This window comes from Alligator sinensis, unplaced genomic scaffold (genome assembly GCF_000455745.1).
Source record: "Alligator sinensis unplaced genomic scaffold, ASM45574v1 scaffold428_1, whole genome shotgun sequence".
Lineage (NCBI taxonomy): Eukaryota > Metazoa > Chordata > Crocodylia > Alligatoridae > Alligator > Alligator sinensis.
In genome coordinates, this window is record NW_005841919.1 from 1,436,862 (window position 1) to 1,454,084 (window position 17,223).

At 44.5% G+C, this 17,223-nt stretch overlaps 1 protein-coding gene across 7 annotated transcripts in view; it reads right to left on the reverse strand.

Annotated features, from left to right (window-relative positions):
• LOC102385749 (activin receptor type-1-like) overlaps positions 1-17,223 on the reverse strand; it is a 72,050-nt gene that overhangs the window by 7,670 nt on the left and 47,157 nt on the right. For all 7 annotated transcript variants that reach the window (XM_006018964.2, XM_006018965.2, XM_014517620.2 and 4 more), the window contains 2 exons: positions 4,449-4,646; positions 2,259-2,389 (listed from right to left, as the gene is read on the reverse strand). In XM_006018964.2, coding sequence (XP_006019026.1) covers positions 2,259-2,389; positions 4,449-4,646 — 329 coding nt within the window. The remainder of the gene's footprint in view (positions 1-2,258; positions 2,390-4,448; positions 4,647-17,223) is intronic.

Sequence of the window (17,223 nt, forward strand, 5' to 3'; positions counted from 1 at the left end):
CTGGGGGGGGGGCGGGGGGGGGTTGCTTTCTTCCATATTAGGGGAGGGAGCAGGTGTGGCCCTCTTCCTTATAACTCTCTAGTAAATTTTATCAGCTCTTGCAGCAGCACGACACTGAACATCACTGTCTCCTTTCCTTGCCTGTGGCAGGTTAGAGTGTTTGTGTTGTCTTTGGGCAATATACCTTAGTTGTGTAACAGGGCTCACTGTGTAGTTTTATGAATAGGTTAGACCAGGACCTGTATGAATTGGTTTGGACAGAGACTATCCTGCCTCAAGCATGGAGCTAGATTAGATAGAATACCTCTGGGTGTCTCTTCCAGCCCTACGTTTTATGATTTTAATTAAAGTATACATACTAGCCAGTAGCTATTTCCTCTAAACACATTAGTTTTGCAGATGTCCCATATAGGCAGCTAGAAAGCAGTGACAATCCTCAGAAAGGCAATTCAGGGCAAAAGAACAGAATTTAGAACTGCCCTTTACTCAGTCCTTTCCCACAAATTGTCCTGCTGTTGCTGTAGCAAAAGTACCCGTGGAGACAAAGAACTAGCAAGAAATAGCATTTCAACCACCACGTCATCTTCCTCCAATCACAGCAATTTTTAAGTCTATCTGGAGAACACTTTATGAAGAGAGAAGATAACTGAGATCACATTAAGTCTGATTTTTCAAGGCATTTGAATCCTTCTGAAAGAGCCTGCCAGCATTGGAGATCTGCCAAGGATTCTGGCCAGTGCTAGAGATTCACAGAAAGCGAAGAGGACATAACTTAAATTCTAACATAAAGAAAAAAGGAACCAAAGGGAAAAACCCTGAAACTACCCCTTTAGACTCTAACATAAAGCCAAGAATTGTTTTATATTATATTAGAGGTGCACTGATACATCTGTCCATATCGTATTGGCACCGATAAAAGGAAAATTGACATAATCAGCAACTGGCTTTTTTTGGCTGATGTGGCCGATAATGTCTCTGATAAATGCCATGTGCATGTGCGCAGTGGCAGCATGCATGGGGCCTCGCAGCATCTGAACTGTTAGTCTGTGAAGGGGAAAGGTGGTTGAGGGGGAGAAGGGGACAGGGGGAGGGAAGGGACTTGGGGTGGGGGAGATCAAGGACCCTCTGGTGAGGGAAGGAGTGGGGCTGGGGCTGCCCAGCAAGCATGGAGGGCATGTGCCCCTCCTCCCACCCCCAGATCTATGTATGGGGTGAAGGTGGGCTGCCACTGTATGCTCGAGGCCAGGGTTGCACTAGGGGAGCGCAGGCGGCAGCGGCAGCGCTGGGAGGAGGAGCTATGGGGGGGACCTACAGCAAATTTTAGGGTGACTCTAGCCCCCAATAGTCCTTCCTCCCAGCGCTGCCACCACCTGCCCTAAGCACGCTGCTGGGAAAAGGCTGGTGCAGCCCTGGCCCTGAGCATGCAGTGGGCAGCCTGCCCTCACCCCATGCACAGATCAGGGGGGTGGGGCACGTGCCCCCCGTGACTCCCGTTGGGGTGCGCACAATGGGACCTGCTTCCCCACTCCCCACCCACAGGATAAACCACCAGCTCTGTCCCGTGCCCCACCCCACCCCACCCTGGAAGCACCTTCTCCTGCCCCACTCCCTCCTCACCACACGGGCCTCGATCTGCTCCTTGCTACTCCAGCACCCTTTCCCTCCTCCATACCTTTTCCCCTCAACAGACTTACCAGCCAGACGCAGCTCTCCAAGCTGCCAGGCTGCATATCAGCAATTGGATCAGTATCAGTCAACATGGCTGGTCAATAATAGGGTATTGGCCCCAAAAATCTTTATTAGTGCATCCTTTATTATATGCATAAGACCACTTCAAATAAATAACATTCTTATACATTTCTTGACATGTCATGGGTGCTAGGAATTGATTAAAAAGAGCTAAAACTTTTTATTTTGTTTTGCTTTGTTTTGTTCTTAAAGATCAGCCCTATGCACAATATTCTGCTCTATCATCCTTTTAGACAGACAAGGAATAAGGCAGCTATGAACAGACTGCAGGAATCACTATGCAGACATGAAACTTCTTCACCCAACCTGACAAACCTAAAAGAGTAGCAACTTCATGGATTGTTGGAAAAGAGACAGCAAATCAGATGTAAGAGTAAAAAAACTGGAAAGGAAACACCTGCACACATAGCCAGGCTGGATTTTCTACAGCATCATATACATTTACAGGTCTAAATTTCAGTAAAATATTTTAGAAAATAGGACTAAAAGGTTATTTTTAAAATACTTACTGGATCTGAAAACCATCTGTTGGGGATACTTGGTCTTTGCTGCTCTATACAGACTACTTTCCTCATATCTTCAAAACTAGGATCACTTGGAACAAGATCATAAAATGGTGGTTTATATTCTTCTACAATTCCTAAAGACAAAATAACAACTTAAATGGCAGCCTGTTTTCTTATTTGTCCTAACCACCATAACATCCAACAGTAAGTGTCTGAAAATATTTGGACTATTAAACTAGGTGTATATAGTTTTTACTAACATGAACAACTAACTGAAGTTATATTAATGTGTGAACTACAGGACTCAAATTCCAAAGCGTAGTTGAAAAAAACTTTAGCACAAATTATCATTTTGCTGAAAACTTTTCCAAACTATTTAAAAGAATTAGGATTGGTTTGCAAACCTATTAAAAACAATGTATTTCAATTAGTGTTAATCATGTTTACTTTATATTAATACCATACCAAGTATGTGAAATGCTGTAAGTATCAGCATCCTTTCTAGAATCATGTTAACCTCTTTAACAAACAGAACCACACATTCATAGTAAGTTAAAAATAAGGATTAGCTGCGTCTTTGACGGTGTCGTGTGGAGTACCTTCCATCTGCCTGAGCTGACACAGAACTTCACCCTCATTAACTTGTGATCTCATAACATTTTTGTTAAAGCTACTGAAATCAATCACGTGAAAGAGCAACATTAAGAAAAAATATTTATCTTTTCACTCTCTCAATAACATTTGGAAATCAGGATGAGCACAAGCACCAAATAACCCATCTAGTTTTCTCCAGACCACTGAGATTTCATGACCAGTTTGAGAACTTTTCCTTTAAACAAAGTTTAAAATGTTTTACAACTGAATTAGTAAATATAGCTGAAGTAGTACAGCAACACCCTATGCATTTTTTAGTTACATGGAACCTGAGAAACACTGCTAACAAACGGAACTGGAAAAATCTGACAATCAAGAAAAAACAAAAGCTGAAAGCGGAGCAAAAGTGTAGGGCTTATATACTATTCTAGGACTCCCTCCCTCTCTCTCACAATGTTTGAATTGTTGTGAAGGGGCATGGTGTGGTTTATGTATTCTTAGATACACATCCCTATCTTCCCAAAGCTGACATTTGTCACAACCCAGTGATTTTGGTGCCTCGGCACGATGGAATTTTCTTGCCACATGAGAGCCTCTTGCACAGCAAAGGTTTTTGTTGCAATTAAGAACCCGCGTGCAGGAGAGTTCCCGCCAATTTGTAGCTTTCTTTGCAGGGTGCATTTCTTCTTTGCAGCACAGAAATGCACAGTGCAAAGAGTTCCCGCCATTCGAATGCAAATTTGTGTCCCGCTATTGGCCAGTGCTAAATTATTCACACGTGGCGGCTAGTAATTGGCTTGCTAGCCGTTTAAAATTCCGAGCGACTTCCGCCCAAGTCAAAGAACTTTGAGCACGCTGCAGAGTGCCTCTAAAGAGATCTGACTTGCGGCTAGCTGATCGATAGACTGATCACCTATCGATCCTTCTTCCCGTCGCCAAGCGCAATCCCAGACATACTCTTTTCCCGCCGGCTTGATTTGTGGACGGATTAACTGGCTTGGGCCTTGCCAGCTGGAACAACTCACACAGTTGTTCAGACGACCGGACCATCTGCGTCGCAACTACAGGCGGCGTAAGTAAACGTTTTTGCAACCATTAAACCTTGTCTGCTTCTCCATTCACCAGCCCGCCCAAACGAACGAGCAATTTCTTAATCACCTCGAGTCGGCTCTGGCCGGCCAAGACAACATTCTTACTGAAAAAAACATCTTTCTACAATTTACAAATTAACATATTACCCTTATAAAACATCGGCTAATTAAATACTGATGGCACAAAGGTGGTGTACAAATACAGAACATGTGAGCTAAACTAAGTCAGTTCCTCTAGGGTTACCTTATATGTTCCCTCATACAATGATGGGTGTATATAGAGGGAAACAAAAGAGATTTTTGATTGTTTGATTTCCTTTCTGGTTGAATTATTCTGTAACTATTTGATTCTTTTTGCTGCTAGTGAGCAGAGTATGTTATTCATGTAAGTTTTAATACTGCTGGGTGATTACTAATCATTATGAGATCAATTGAAGTCACATAGAATTCTTATTTATAGGCTCCTTTAAAATCTATAGATTATTAGTTCTATAAAATAAAAAATTACCGTTACTGAATGTTCGTCTTGCTATTTCCCATAACACAAATCCAAAGGCCCAAATGTCAACACGTTTATATGCATCAAAACAGTCAGCCTGAATAGATTCATCAAGAACTTCTGGAGCCATATAACGTTTTGTGCCAACTTTAGGATTGTTTCCAACATCCAGCTGGTTGTTTTTCTGGGAATGCATCACTGCAAGTCCTACAAGTTACACACAAAATACCTAAATAGTGATTCAAATACATTTGAAATTAACATGCATCTCAAAATTTGACAAGCCTTCTCTATTTAATACCCAATAAATATTTTTTTGTAAAAAAACATAATATTTAGCCAGACAGGAGATAAACTTTGAAGGGGAGGAGGTTTATTTACAGAAAACAAAGTATAAGTGCTTAAATAAGAAATGGCAGGTAGAGTTATGTGAATTCCTGGCAAAGATTTAACAGAATTCAATACCACATTTGAGGTATGGATGGAATTTCCTGAGAATCAGGTAAAAGATCAGACACGTAAATTTTGGTTGCAGAGAGCAAATCCTAAGTACTTTATAAAGAAATGTGAACAGAAACTGTAGTAACTACAGGTACTGTTGATAACATTCAAACTTTGTAATGGAGTTGTTAATAAACACTATAATGGCTCATCATTACTAGTCCTTCTCCAGAGCAGGCTCCTAGAGCAGGAAGTTAGCAACTTTTTCTCAGCCCCTCCAGAGATAAGGTGCTAGAGTGATAAGCAGAAAAAAGCTACACATTCCTCATGCTATACACATGAGCTTACCACTAAAAGACAAAAGCAAACCAGCTCACTTTTAAAGAAAACTCATTGTACTCTGACAGCTATATCATAAGGGACGCTTAGCATATACTAAATCTGTGGAATGTTGTGCAGTATTAAAGTTAGAACATGTTCTGAGCAGGCACATGATGATGTTTACTACAAACTCTTAACATGCACAGCTTGTGCTAAAGGGCTGGCAAGCAGGCATCCCATGGTTTGCTGAAGTGATTTTATCCTAGTTTTCCAAAAACAGCACCAACAAAAAATGAGCAGAGGAAAGCACAGACTGATCTCACTGACGACATAAATTCCAATCCTCCTTGACTGACTGTTTCAGCTGGGATCAAATTTCCAGGAGCTCTCTTGAGATGGCGAGTGGTAGAAATGAGCAAATCCTTGCCCTGGCTGCTCTAACCCACAGGCACTCTGTGTTTTGGCCGTGCAAGATCCTAGCAAGATCCTAGCCCTGGTGAGGCACTAACATGAGAACCATAATGCTACCATGGGTATTATGTTGGCCCACATGCAGGCAATGCAACATCACACTGAGGAAGCCAGGGTCCTGCAGGCCCAGTATCTGATGCCACTTCATCACTGCTGGGCACTACTGGTGAACTTGGACTGGTGGGAGCAACTCACACTCAAAACCTAGGACAATTAGCAGCAGCAGCAAAACTTTAGGGTGTCTTGTGACACATTCATGGACTTTTGAGCCAAGCTGGCCCCCCTGTTCCAGTGCCAGGACATTTACTTCAGTGCCTCATGTCGATCAAGAGATGTGTGTCCCTGGTAATTTAGAAGTCAGTGAACACTAACAGTCTCCATTTCATTGCCAACCAGTTCAGCATGGGGCAGACAACTGTGACAATAGCCATGCAATGCTATGCTTGAGGTGCTGGGGCTTCGGTTCATCTGGCTCAGGGGCCGGCAGAACATTGCTGGGTTCAAACAGATGGGTTTCCCAAACTGTGCTGGGGCCATCTATGGGACCCATATACCCATTTTGTGCCCTCCTCAGTGTGCCTCAGATGACATAAATTGTAAGGGGTTCTTTTCAGCTAAACTCTGGATAGTCATGGGCCACCAGAGGTGCTTCATTAACATCAATGCTGGCTGGTTGGGTCAATGAAGCCTGGGTATTCAGGAACTCTGATTTCCTGGAGACAATGGGGTGGGAGGAATTCTCCCCAGGCACTACCACCATGGATTTGGGTGGGCAGACCATTCCCTCCGTCTCCTACCCCGCCCCCTGGCACTGGGGACCCAGCCTACCTGCTGCTCCCCTGCCTTGTGATGCCACATACCGTCCGGCTAGACCCTAAGAAGCAGAACTTAAGTTCTGGCTGAGCAGTGGAGTGAGTCTAAAAGTACACTGGAGGTCACCACCTACATCTTCCACAATGTAAGTGAGGTGAGAGGAGAAGCCTTTCTGGAAAACGGCTCAGCTGCAGACAGATCCACAGCAGGAAAAGCCCCTGGCACTTTGGAAGGTGCCTTGACCAAAGTGGCACTCCTGGACAAGTGTTCCAGACAGATCCACTGCTAGGCCATTCTAATCTGGAAAGCCTTGGCTGACTGCTTCTCGGACAATATTCTGCCAGGCAGATGAGGGTGCAGGAGACCTCTCAGCCATTGTGAACCCTTCAATAGTCCCCCTGGACTATACACGTGCTTTCCCAAAACATCTCAGTAAGTGTCTTGCATGACAACTGTTGGGTTTAAAGCTTCCTGTTGTGGGGATGTGGAAAAGAGGACCTGGAAGAGGAGAACAAAGAACAGGAGCTCTCAAAGGCACATGGGGGAACAGGGGTTCTATTTTGGGAGCTTGTGAGAGCTGGTTGGGAGGAGAAAATCAAGGCATGAGCCAGTGAGATGGTCAGGGCTTTGAATGACTCAAGTTGTGGCTTGGACAGGAAGCATGCAAGGGAAAATTCTGTAATTGTGCAAACTTTATTTCTTCAGCTACACTTGAAATAAACACTTGGAAACAAATGCCATCTCAACCAACTGTGATGAGCTTAAAACTCTAGAGATTCTGCAAACTGTGCCAAATGTGCGGTAGGGGGGTTTTGGGTCCAACCCAAAACCTTTATCTACAGGTCTCCAAGCTGGCTGGAGGGTCCCTATTCTCATCTGCCCACTTTTGTAGTCTGTCTAAATCTAGTTGCAGCCTCTCTCTCCCTTCAAGTGTGTCCACCTTGCCCCACATCTTAGTGTCACCAGCAAATTTGGACAGCGTGCTTTCCACCCCCTCGTCCAAATCACTGATGAAGATGTTAAACAGTGCGGGCCCGAGGACCGAGCCCTGGGATATCCCACTGCTCACATCTCGCCAGTTTGAGTACAACCCATCCACCACTACTCTCTGAGTGCGCCCCATCAGCCAATTTTTTACCCATCCAACTGTGCAGGCATCAAAACTTGAAGACTAAAGACATTTATCAGAATATGCTATTTATTATTATATATTTATGCATGGAAGACTAAAGACATTTATCAGAATATGCTATTTATTAGACTTTTCATAAGTTTTTCAAGAAACCTAAACTGATTTCACAGCATCCCTCTAACAGTAACACAGATATAGGAAACTGCTTTCAATGCCCTCCTCTTGAGTGTATGCTTTGACTGAACTGGGAGAATAAAACTTGCTTCAGGAGTCTGAAGTCAGACATCCGGATGATGTAGCTGGGCCCAGCGAAGCTGATGTCAGATGACTACTGTCTCAATGCTCATGCTGTTTGCTTGCAAAAAGATGCTAATGTTTGTGTGTCTGTCTACCCCCAGGATTTGAAGGAGCTTCTGCAGGAAGCATTACTGGTACTTCTCCAGCAACCTGAGGTGTCTCCTATACATTGTCCACATCTCAGCTACAGACAGTAGTAGGGATCGCAACTGCTTGACAAACCATGAGCTTGATTTCCGATGTGATGTCATGATCTTCAAACACTTGTTTCCTCAGACATCTGAAGGCTACACTTGCACATTTGAGGTGATGTTGGATTTCTTTGTTGATATCAGCCTTCTGGGAGATGGCTTCCAACATACAGGTAATACTCACCATTTTCTAGTCTCACCACGAATCTGAATTACCAGAGCTGGGGACTACTCATTAAGAGCTGGCTGATGTTAAGCGACAATCCCATTTTCCTTTGTGTCTCGGTAAAGATATTAATGATTGCCTGAAGGTTTGCTTCCAAGTGAGCACAGACTACAAGCATCATCACAGTACTGGAGCTCAATGACTGAGGTCAGGGTGGCCTTGGTTTTGGCTCATGGTCAGCTCATATTAAACAGCTTACCGTCCACTGGGTAATTTAGTTCCGCTCCAACTGGAAGCTTGTTGGTGGTTAGATAGTAGTAAGGAATACTGAAAAGAGTGTTGAAGTGATGATGTAGCCCTGCTTAACTCCTGTCTTAATCTCAAATGGATCTCTGATAGATTCGTTATTGAGAACCACTGCTCACATACCATCATGATGCAAGCAAAGAACGGTTGCAAATTTCAATGGGCACCTGTACTTCAGAAAAATCCTCTACAGCACTTCTCGGTTAACAGAGTTGAAGGCTTTCATGAAGTCAAAGGCCATGTAGAGAGGTTTATGTTGTACCCAGCATTTTTCCTGCAGCTGGCAAGCTGTGAAGATCATGGCAGTTGTGCCTCTTTATGCCCTAAACCCACACTGAGATTGTGGGCAGAGCTCTTCAGCAAGTGGAAGGAAATGGTTTAGGAGGGTTCTCACAATGACCTTTTCTGTAATGCACAGCAAGGTGATCCATCTAATTATCACAGTCAGACATGTCTCCTTTCTTGACGATTGTCACGATTATCTGGGATTTCCTCATCATTCCAGATCCTTAAGATGAGTGCACGGAGCTGTGATGTGAGCTCCCTTACCGCCTACCTGAAGATTTCCGCGGCGATTTCATCCACTCCAGATACCTTGGCATGCTTCACCTGCTTGATGGCTTTCCTCACCTCATAAAGGGTTGGAGGGATTCCAAGATCACCTCTGACTGGGTGTTGTGGGATGGAATTGAGAACACTCTTGTTAACAACAGTCTTGAATGAAAAGGTCTTCAAAATGCTCCTTCCAACAGGCATTGATGGCTCCTCTTTTCCTAGATCAGGCCATCCTTATGTCTCAAGGGAGTTGGTCCCTGAGTGCTTAGACTGTAGATGGCTTTGGTGGCATTGAAAAAATTGTGCATATCGTGGATGTCAGTGAGATATTGAATCTTCTTTCGCTTGCCTTCCCACCATCTGTTCTTCATATCACGGGTCCTCCTTTGGACCTCTGCCTTGGCTTGTTGGTGATTATTAAATTTCTTCGACTTGAAGTTGATGTTGTTCTGCTAAGCACAAAAGGCCTTGCACTTGAGGTCGATCAACTCTTGGATCTCCTGGTCATTCTCAATAAACCAGTCTTGATGTTTCCTGGTAGAGAATCCAATCATCTCTTCACAACCACTGATGATGGTGGACATGAAGGCACCTCAAGCACTGGCAGCATCATCACATTGTTATTGACTGGAATTCACCAGCTTTTGTTGAGGCACTGGTGGAAGAGTTCTCACCTGACTGGGTCCTTCAGTTCCTTGACACTGATCTTCGGTCAGCATAACTTCTGCTGTAGTCATTGTTCAGGAACCAATTTGAATGACATAATCAAGCAGATAAGTTGGTGATAGGTCCAGCAATTGTCAGCTTCTAGCAAAACTTGGGTGATACAGGCATCTTTGTGATCTCAGGCATGAACAGTGATGTAGTCAGTAGAGTGCCAAAGCCTAGGTCGCAGGTGTTGCCATGATGTCTTGTGCCTGTTTTTCTGGTGGAAGGCGGTATTGGTGATGGTGAGCACATATTCCACACATTTGGTCAAAAGGAGGATGGTGCTGGAGTTGATCTTTCCCACTCCTTCCTTATTGATGGTTCTGTTCCAGAAGTTTGAGTCCCTTCTGACTCTGGCATTGAAATCACAGAGAAGAATAAGTCTGTCTCCCTCTGGAACACCACAAAGGATCTCGTCAAAGTTGGCATAGAATTCCTCCTTGGTTTTGTTAGCAAAGTCAAGAGTCAGAAAATATGCAGTGATGACAGCAGCATATTGGCTCCCTGCCAGCTTAAAATGGAGAATCATGAGGTATTCATTAATTCTGATAACTCATTGAGTTAGTTTATGAGCTCATTCTTGATGGCAAAACCAACTCCGTGAAGCCAGCATTCTCCTTCCTGTTTACTCTTTCAGAAAAAGGTATAGCTGCCTTCTTGTTTTTTGAGCTACCCGTCTCTCACTTGCTGGGTCTCAGTCAGTGCAGCGACATTAATGTTCTACCACCTGAGTTCTTAAGCCACAGTTGCGGTATGGCACTCTGGGCATGCATGGGATTGTCCATTAGGGGTGTGCAAAGCGGGCCCTATTAGATTCGGATTTGGCCTGAATCGGGACAGCGATTTGATTAGTTGATTCAGATCACTGTCCCTGATTTGATTCAGCTGAATCCAAATCTGAAGATTTGATGCTGATTCAGAAAATCAGCAATTCGGACACAGACACAGCTTTAAATGTTTTTTCTACATACCTTGAGGTACCAGGCGTGACTCGTGATCGCTGCTATGCTGGGGACACAAAGCATCCCACAGGAGTGCGGAGGGGCCCTCCACATGTTCCACAGCAAACATATGGTCTACTTTCAGGTCTGCTGGGGAGTACGCTGGGGGGGCTCTCCCGCACCTCCCTGGCTCAGCAATTGGCTGCAGGGGGACCCCAGGTGCCCCTCCAGACCCAGGAGGCACCAGTAACCGAGCCAGGGAAGCGCAGGCCCCACCCCACCCATGCATGCTTTGCACAGCCCTATTGTCCATGAGGGTCCTGATGCTGCAGGTTCCAAAATAAGATTGTGTGTTTTCAGTGATTTTGACCATAATAAAGGTGACCCCACTGGACCAGTCAGGAAAGAGGTAGCTAAACTATGCTTAGGGCATCTTTTCTAGTCCCCTCCCCATGGCGGGTGAGTGGAGCAGATCCTGAAGAGGGCTGAAAATCATATTCCTGGCTCCAAGTGCTAGAAGATCTTGTAACTGCTGCCTTTGTGCCAGTTCATGATGAGGAGCTTCCAGATCACAATCCTGCTCTCGTTATCACTAGCTGGTAAACTGGTAGCCAAAGGATCTGAAGAATGTGTTGGAAAAACTATTTCCACGGAAGATGCTTGTGCGTCATTTCTTTTATTGTGGAGAAGCAGCTGCACGTCAGCTTTCACATGGTTCTTGACAGAACAGGACCGTAATCCAATGGCAAGGAGGCAAAGACAACTGGAGATCTCATTCCGCTGCAGCCTTCATCTGTCTTTGCAGCCATTGAGATCCTATTATCTTCTATCTACTCCGCCATTGAGGATTTGTACACTCATGGCTGGGGGCTGGGCAGGCTTATTTTAACAGGGACCTGTACTCGCCATGTCACAGCACCATCAAAGAATATATGTGGCTTTTCAGGAGGGAAAGTGATGCCATCTGCTGTTTCCACCATATCCTGGTGGTGCTGCAGCTTAGTCCACAACTGCTTATCTGTCAGAGTTACCCCGATGTATTTCACAGCTAACCTTCCCTGAACGTCATTCCACCATCTGCTACCTTGCAGATGCACTGGGTGGCAATACAGTTGTGCTGCCAGATCGAGAACAATACAAAATGCAATACAGAAAAACCTGGCTTCTTTATATCAAGATGGTTCACAACCTACTTAGTTCACAAAGGGCTGTTGAATTAAAGATAAACCAGTCAGCTGACTGCTGTAGCTTTTTATATCAAAGGGTGCTGTTCCTTTGGCCAGCTGGAGTTCATTAGCAATCCTGTGCAGATGACTGGAGAAGCAGTGCCTTTTGAAATAAAAGCCACAGCAACCAGCTAGAACACCTTAACAATCCTGTGCTGCTCTTTTCTGCAGATTTGAAGGCCCTCAGCTAATCTGCAAAGCCTCATCCTCACAAGGGGGTAAGGAACATAACCCAACAAAGAATTTGACTTCTACTGTACCACAGAAAATTTCTGAGCACAGATCCCTTTGCATTTTTCCTTTAATGCTGCAAAACTGCAGAATTTGTCCATTCATAAAATAGTTTGATCACTATGTAAAAGACAGGCAGAAAACTTCCCTAATTTAATATGGGAAATTTCAAGAAGAATTTATGTGATGAATAAACTCCAGACTGGGACTGGATTTTACAAGCCTTGGTGGTTGCATCTGCATTGCTGTTCCTCGCAAAAGTTTCCCACCATTGCTAAAAATGATACAAAGGCACTTGTGGTTAACCATGGTGGGAAACACAGGGTGTAGACAGACAGAACATGTAAAGAACTTCAAATGCTTCTGAAATGCTTCAAGGACTGAACAAACAGATGTATGTACCCTTTGATGCATTTGGAAAATGGTTGAAGTGCTCCATAAATAACTCGAAAGAAAAAAAGTACTATTTAGAAATCCTTCAAAATGAAGTGCTTTCTGTTACACATGTATGCTCTATAGAGTGTGATGGAGGCCAGGTTTAGTTTTCTAGCATTCAGCAGTGATCTATGCCCCTCTCCTAGAGTGGCAGACTGTCTATGGGTGCTCTCCTGAATACTCTCCCTCTGCTCTCTGAGTGCCCCCTCCCCCTGCTGGAACTGGGAGGCCAGAGGCCCTGCATGCCCCTGTACCTCTCCCAGTTTTCAGGGGGCAGGGAAGGAGGGGAACACTCTGGGAAAGTGAAGGTAAAACACACAGGTGGGCACCCACTGACAGTCACTTCCACTGTCCCCTGCTGCCCCTGTGAAGTGAGGCATAGGGAAGCAGAGCCACAAGAGACAGACCCCTGATTAGAGAGGATGCAGTTGCGTGCCGTCATGGGAATTTTGAAGCACTCCAGCAGGGCAGGGCAGGGCAGTGCAGAAGGGACTTGTATGTTTGTTTGTGGCTAAAGTGCTTTAAATGTTGTGTGCTCCAGCCAATGCTGTAGACTGTCAGTGGCTGGTGATTTAACACCTATGGTTTAAACCACCTCAGAACAGAGCAAAACTGACTTTAAAACATCTGGCAGCTGCAGACTATTCATCTACGCTGAAATCCACTAAGATTCTACCTGTAATGAGCCCAGATTCAGCTGGAAAAGATTTAGCCCCAAGCCCCAGCTAGAAGTAGGTAGAACCAAGTTGTCCCTCTCAGTTATAGGAAAAGGGCCCTACCCATGGGGGCCCTAATAAGCAAACAGCAGCAAGCTACCTGGGCAACAGACTGCCTTGTTATCTCCCTGGCCTGCCTCACCTAGTCCTAACATTGACTTCTGGCCCTGATTTCCATCTCTGGTTTTGCATCCCTGGCTTCTGCCCTTGCCTTACCATGACTGTCCACACCCTGGTCCCTTATACTACGCACAAGTGAAGCAGAAACAGCAGAAAAAAATTCATAATCTAAACACCATGCTAATGTATACCAGGTCTGGGGGCGGTGGAACATTATTGACTTGTTCCACTAGGCCACTGTGAATGGAGGAGCCTACGTAATGGTCAATAAGAGTTTTAGAAATAAACTAAGAAAAATCTCCTGCAAAGTCACCAGGTAAAACCTACTTTATTTTCCTTGACCCAAAAGCATTTGTGAGCATCTCAGAAGAAGGCAGAGTAAATCTGCATCTTATAGAGCCAACTAAAGCAAAGATGTATAGCGTAAGCCTTTGCAAGTATGAACTCACTTCATCAGATGCTGTGAAAGCATATGCACAGAGTAGTTTATTAAATGGAGAGTGTTTAGAATACATAAAATGCGAAAGGGTGGGAACAGTGTTGGGAGATGCAAACATGCAGTAAACCCGTAGGGCAGAGGGATCACAAAAGCTAACTCAAGTAATTCTTCCTAGAGGCCAGTTTTAGGGAGAAACGAGTCCCTGGAAGATGAAATCATTTAATGTGGTAAAGAATAAATTAAAATGATGGGCGATCACTCATGAATGAGTAAGATTGTCTTCCAAGGATCTGAATAGTGAGTCTGCAGGTGGCTCCATAGCTCAATTCTAGATCCACATGTCTTGTCGCAGTGAGGACAGGTATTTTCAGGAGGGATGGGCACCATGTTGCTGCGCTGGATGTTCTGATGTTATTTTCGCCTGTTCCTCTTTTCCTCTTCTGCCTGTTGATGTTCTGTTTCAAATTTTTGAGGTCCCTCCCATTAGAATCTTCCTCCATTTTGGTCAGTCCTGAGCAAGGGTCTCCCAAGTGTTGATGTTTATGTTATACCTCTTCATGTTTGCCTTCAGGGCATCTTTGAAGCGCTTTCTTTGCCCTCCCTCTACTTCGCTGACTTTCTTTTAGCTGTGAGAAAAAGATTCTCTTTGGAAGACAGGAGTCAGGTATGCGAACAACATGATCTGTCCAGCAAAGTTGGTTTTGGATGATCATGGCCTTAATGCTGCTGGAATTTGCTTTGGCCGAGACACTGATGTTTGTGATAAAGAATAAACTAAAATATGATACAACATCAGACTAGATGCTATGCAATCTGTTAAAACAGCTCTGGATCCTATGCAGTCTGTTGAAACAGTTCTGCCCAAACATGGGGAATCCACGCACTGATGTCCCATCTATCTGATAGGCCTTTCCTTGGTACAGTAGTGGGAAGAGTAACTAAGCTGGCAGTGAGCCTGCCTCCACTCCTCTTTTTGCAAAGACTGGCGCATTTGGCATCCCATTCTCACATTTGCTAAACTGTAGTTATGTCAGTCATTTGTTCTACACATTAAGAAGGAGAGATAAAAGGAAGACCCTTGAAATGTCTTATGTTCTGAGCTGGCTGGGAAGCAGCAACAGAATGCACCCTCACCTCTACCAGCCTTAAAGCCAAGAGCAGCTGTAGCGGCCATATTACTCCTTCCTTCCTGGCCACAATGCGATAGCTGATCTGCTTCCTTCCCTAGCCAAATAAAGTGTACCAAACCCAACACCTAGGTTTCTTTTCCCTTCCCTAGCAGCCCTTCACAGTCTCCTTCCCTGTATCTCACTTCTGCCTCAGCTGTTTTCTGCAACCCCATGTCAGAGGACTTGGGTTGGGGATAAAGACTCCCTGTTAGGCCATGGTCTTGAACCTAGGGTCTTGGCCTGTCATCAGGGCCTCTCACCTTGGCCTGCCACACTGTAGCTAGTTACTCAGGCTGGTCAGGGCTAGCTGGAAGCCTTCAGTCAGGCCTAATCTTCCACCTGCTCCCTGGCACTGGAGTGGCCAGCTGGAGTCAGCTGACCCTCCTCCTCCCCCATATAAACTCCTGACTCAGAACAGGAAGTCTCCATGCAACAGGACTTAACCCAACCCCAGACTGCTTCAGTGGTCTCCAACTCTGCTCTTTGCTTGAACTCCTGGTTTCTTGACCTGGCTTGTCCCTGGATTCTGCTTGCTCCTCCTGACTCTGTTTAGCACCTCAAACCCTGAGTGACTCCAGACCTGGCCACCCATGACAAGGCATGACACTCCTTTCTTGTCTTGACTACTAGCGGTAATCATTTCCCACAGTCTCTCAGCAGGGGTATAGTCTCCTCTGCTGGCAGGTGTTGGGCTGGGAAACATCCACAATCCATAGTTGTAGCTACCAGCATCACTGCAGCATTTAGATATTTTAAATTATCCTTTGCTACTATAAATGCCACATTTTTTTAATGAAAGTTTGCAATTCACACCTCAGGAAGTGACTCTACAAATTGGAGCCTTGGGTCTGAACACTTATTGCAATGAGTCATGACTCCAGGTAGGAATGAGTCACCCGTCTGGCATGCTCTTCATTTTTGCAATGGCTGGAGATCAGCTGCTGTGCTTGAAAGCTGACCCTGCCCAAGTACAACCTAAAACCAACAGAGCAGACAGTGGCAAACTGCATACCAAGTCTCCTAGAAAACTTGTAGGCTTAATTTTATTCTGGTCTTTTGCCTTGCTTCCAATCACTGCTCTTTTTCCTGGCCCCTGTACTCTTCTTTCTGTGCCCACCTCCTGGTCTCTGGTTTATTCCTCTCCATAACTCTTGATCATGACTTGGCTGCTGGCTTCCTGATTCTGGTTCCTATCAAATTTATCCACTGGATTATGGTCCTCTACACCAAAGCTCAGAATACACACCGCTGACCCAAATCCTCCTTCAGTGCTGCAGAGGAAGCAGAAAGAGAAATCCTATAGACTGCCTCTGTGAGACTGGTGAGAATTAGCCCTTTAGAGAGCTTAGTCTCTGTTCTGTACCTACTCTGCCTTCACACTTAGGGTGCAGCTGAACTAAATGAAGTTTATTAATATATCAATGCCAGAAAACCTTCCTAGTAGAGATGCATCTTATACCAATAAAGGGGTTTTTTGCCAGTATAATTTGTGCTAGTTCCCAACAACAAACTATACCAAGAGGGTTTTTGTTGGTATAAATGCCACTACACTACAGCTTTTGCCAGAAAAAACTTTAAATGTACAGCAGGTCCTAGTGACACTGGGTCAGGATCCAGTTCCAGCCCAATGACCTGGAGTACATCCGCCACACAGTAGATACAGTATACAGCAAGGCTTATAACTCAAACATTATGGATAGAGCTTACCCTTGCAACTCGCAAATGACTAGCCATCCCATATTTTACTAATACACTCAGTGATATAGTTTTTTGCTATATTAAAATTAATGTGGCAGTGGTACCACTTCAGGTAGGTAGTACACATTTAACAGATTCATATTCCATGAAAGTTTTAATCCAGTAAGATATAAAAGAAAAACACTCTGATAATATGTGCCAGAATCCATATGATCTAAGGGAATGGAATAATGATCCCATGCACAGACTGACTTCTTGATAAATGATACTGATCTAGACCTTCAAGCACTGACCTCAATAATTCTACTATGTAAACCTAAACAGCCATCCTAGGAGACTTAAAATATTTTCCACAACTACTGAGACACTTAAACTGGACAGTAGATCAACTGTCAATGTCGCACAAGA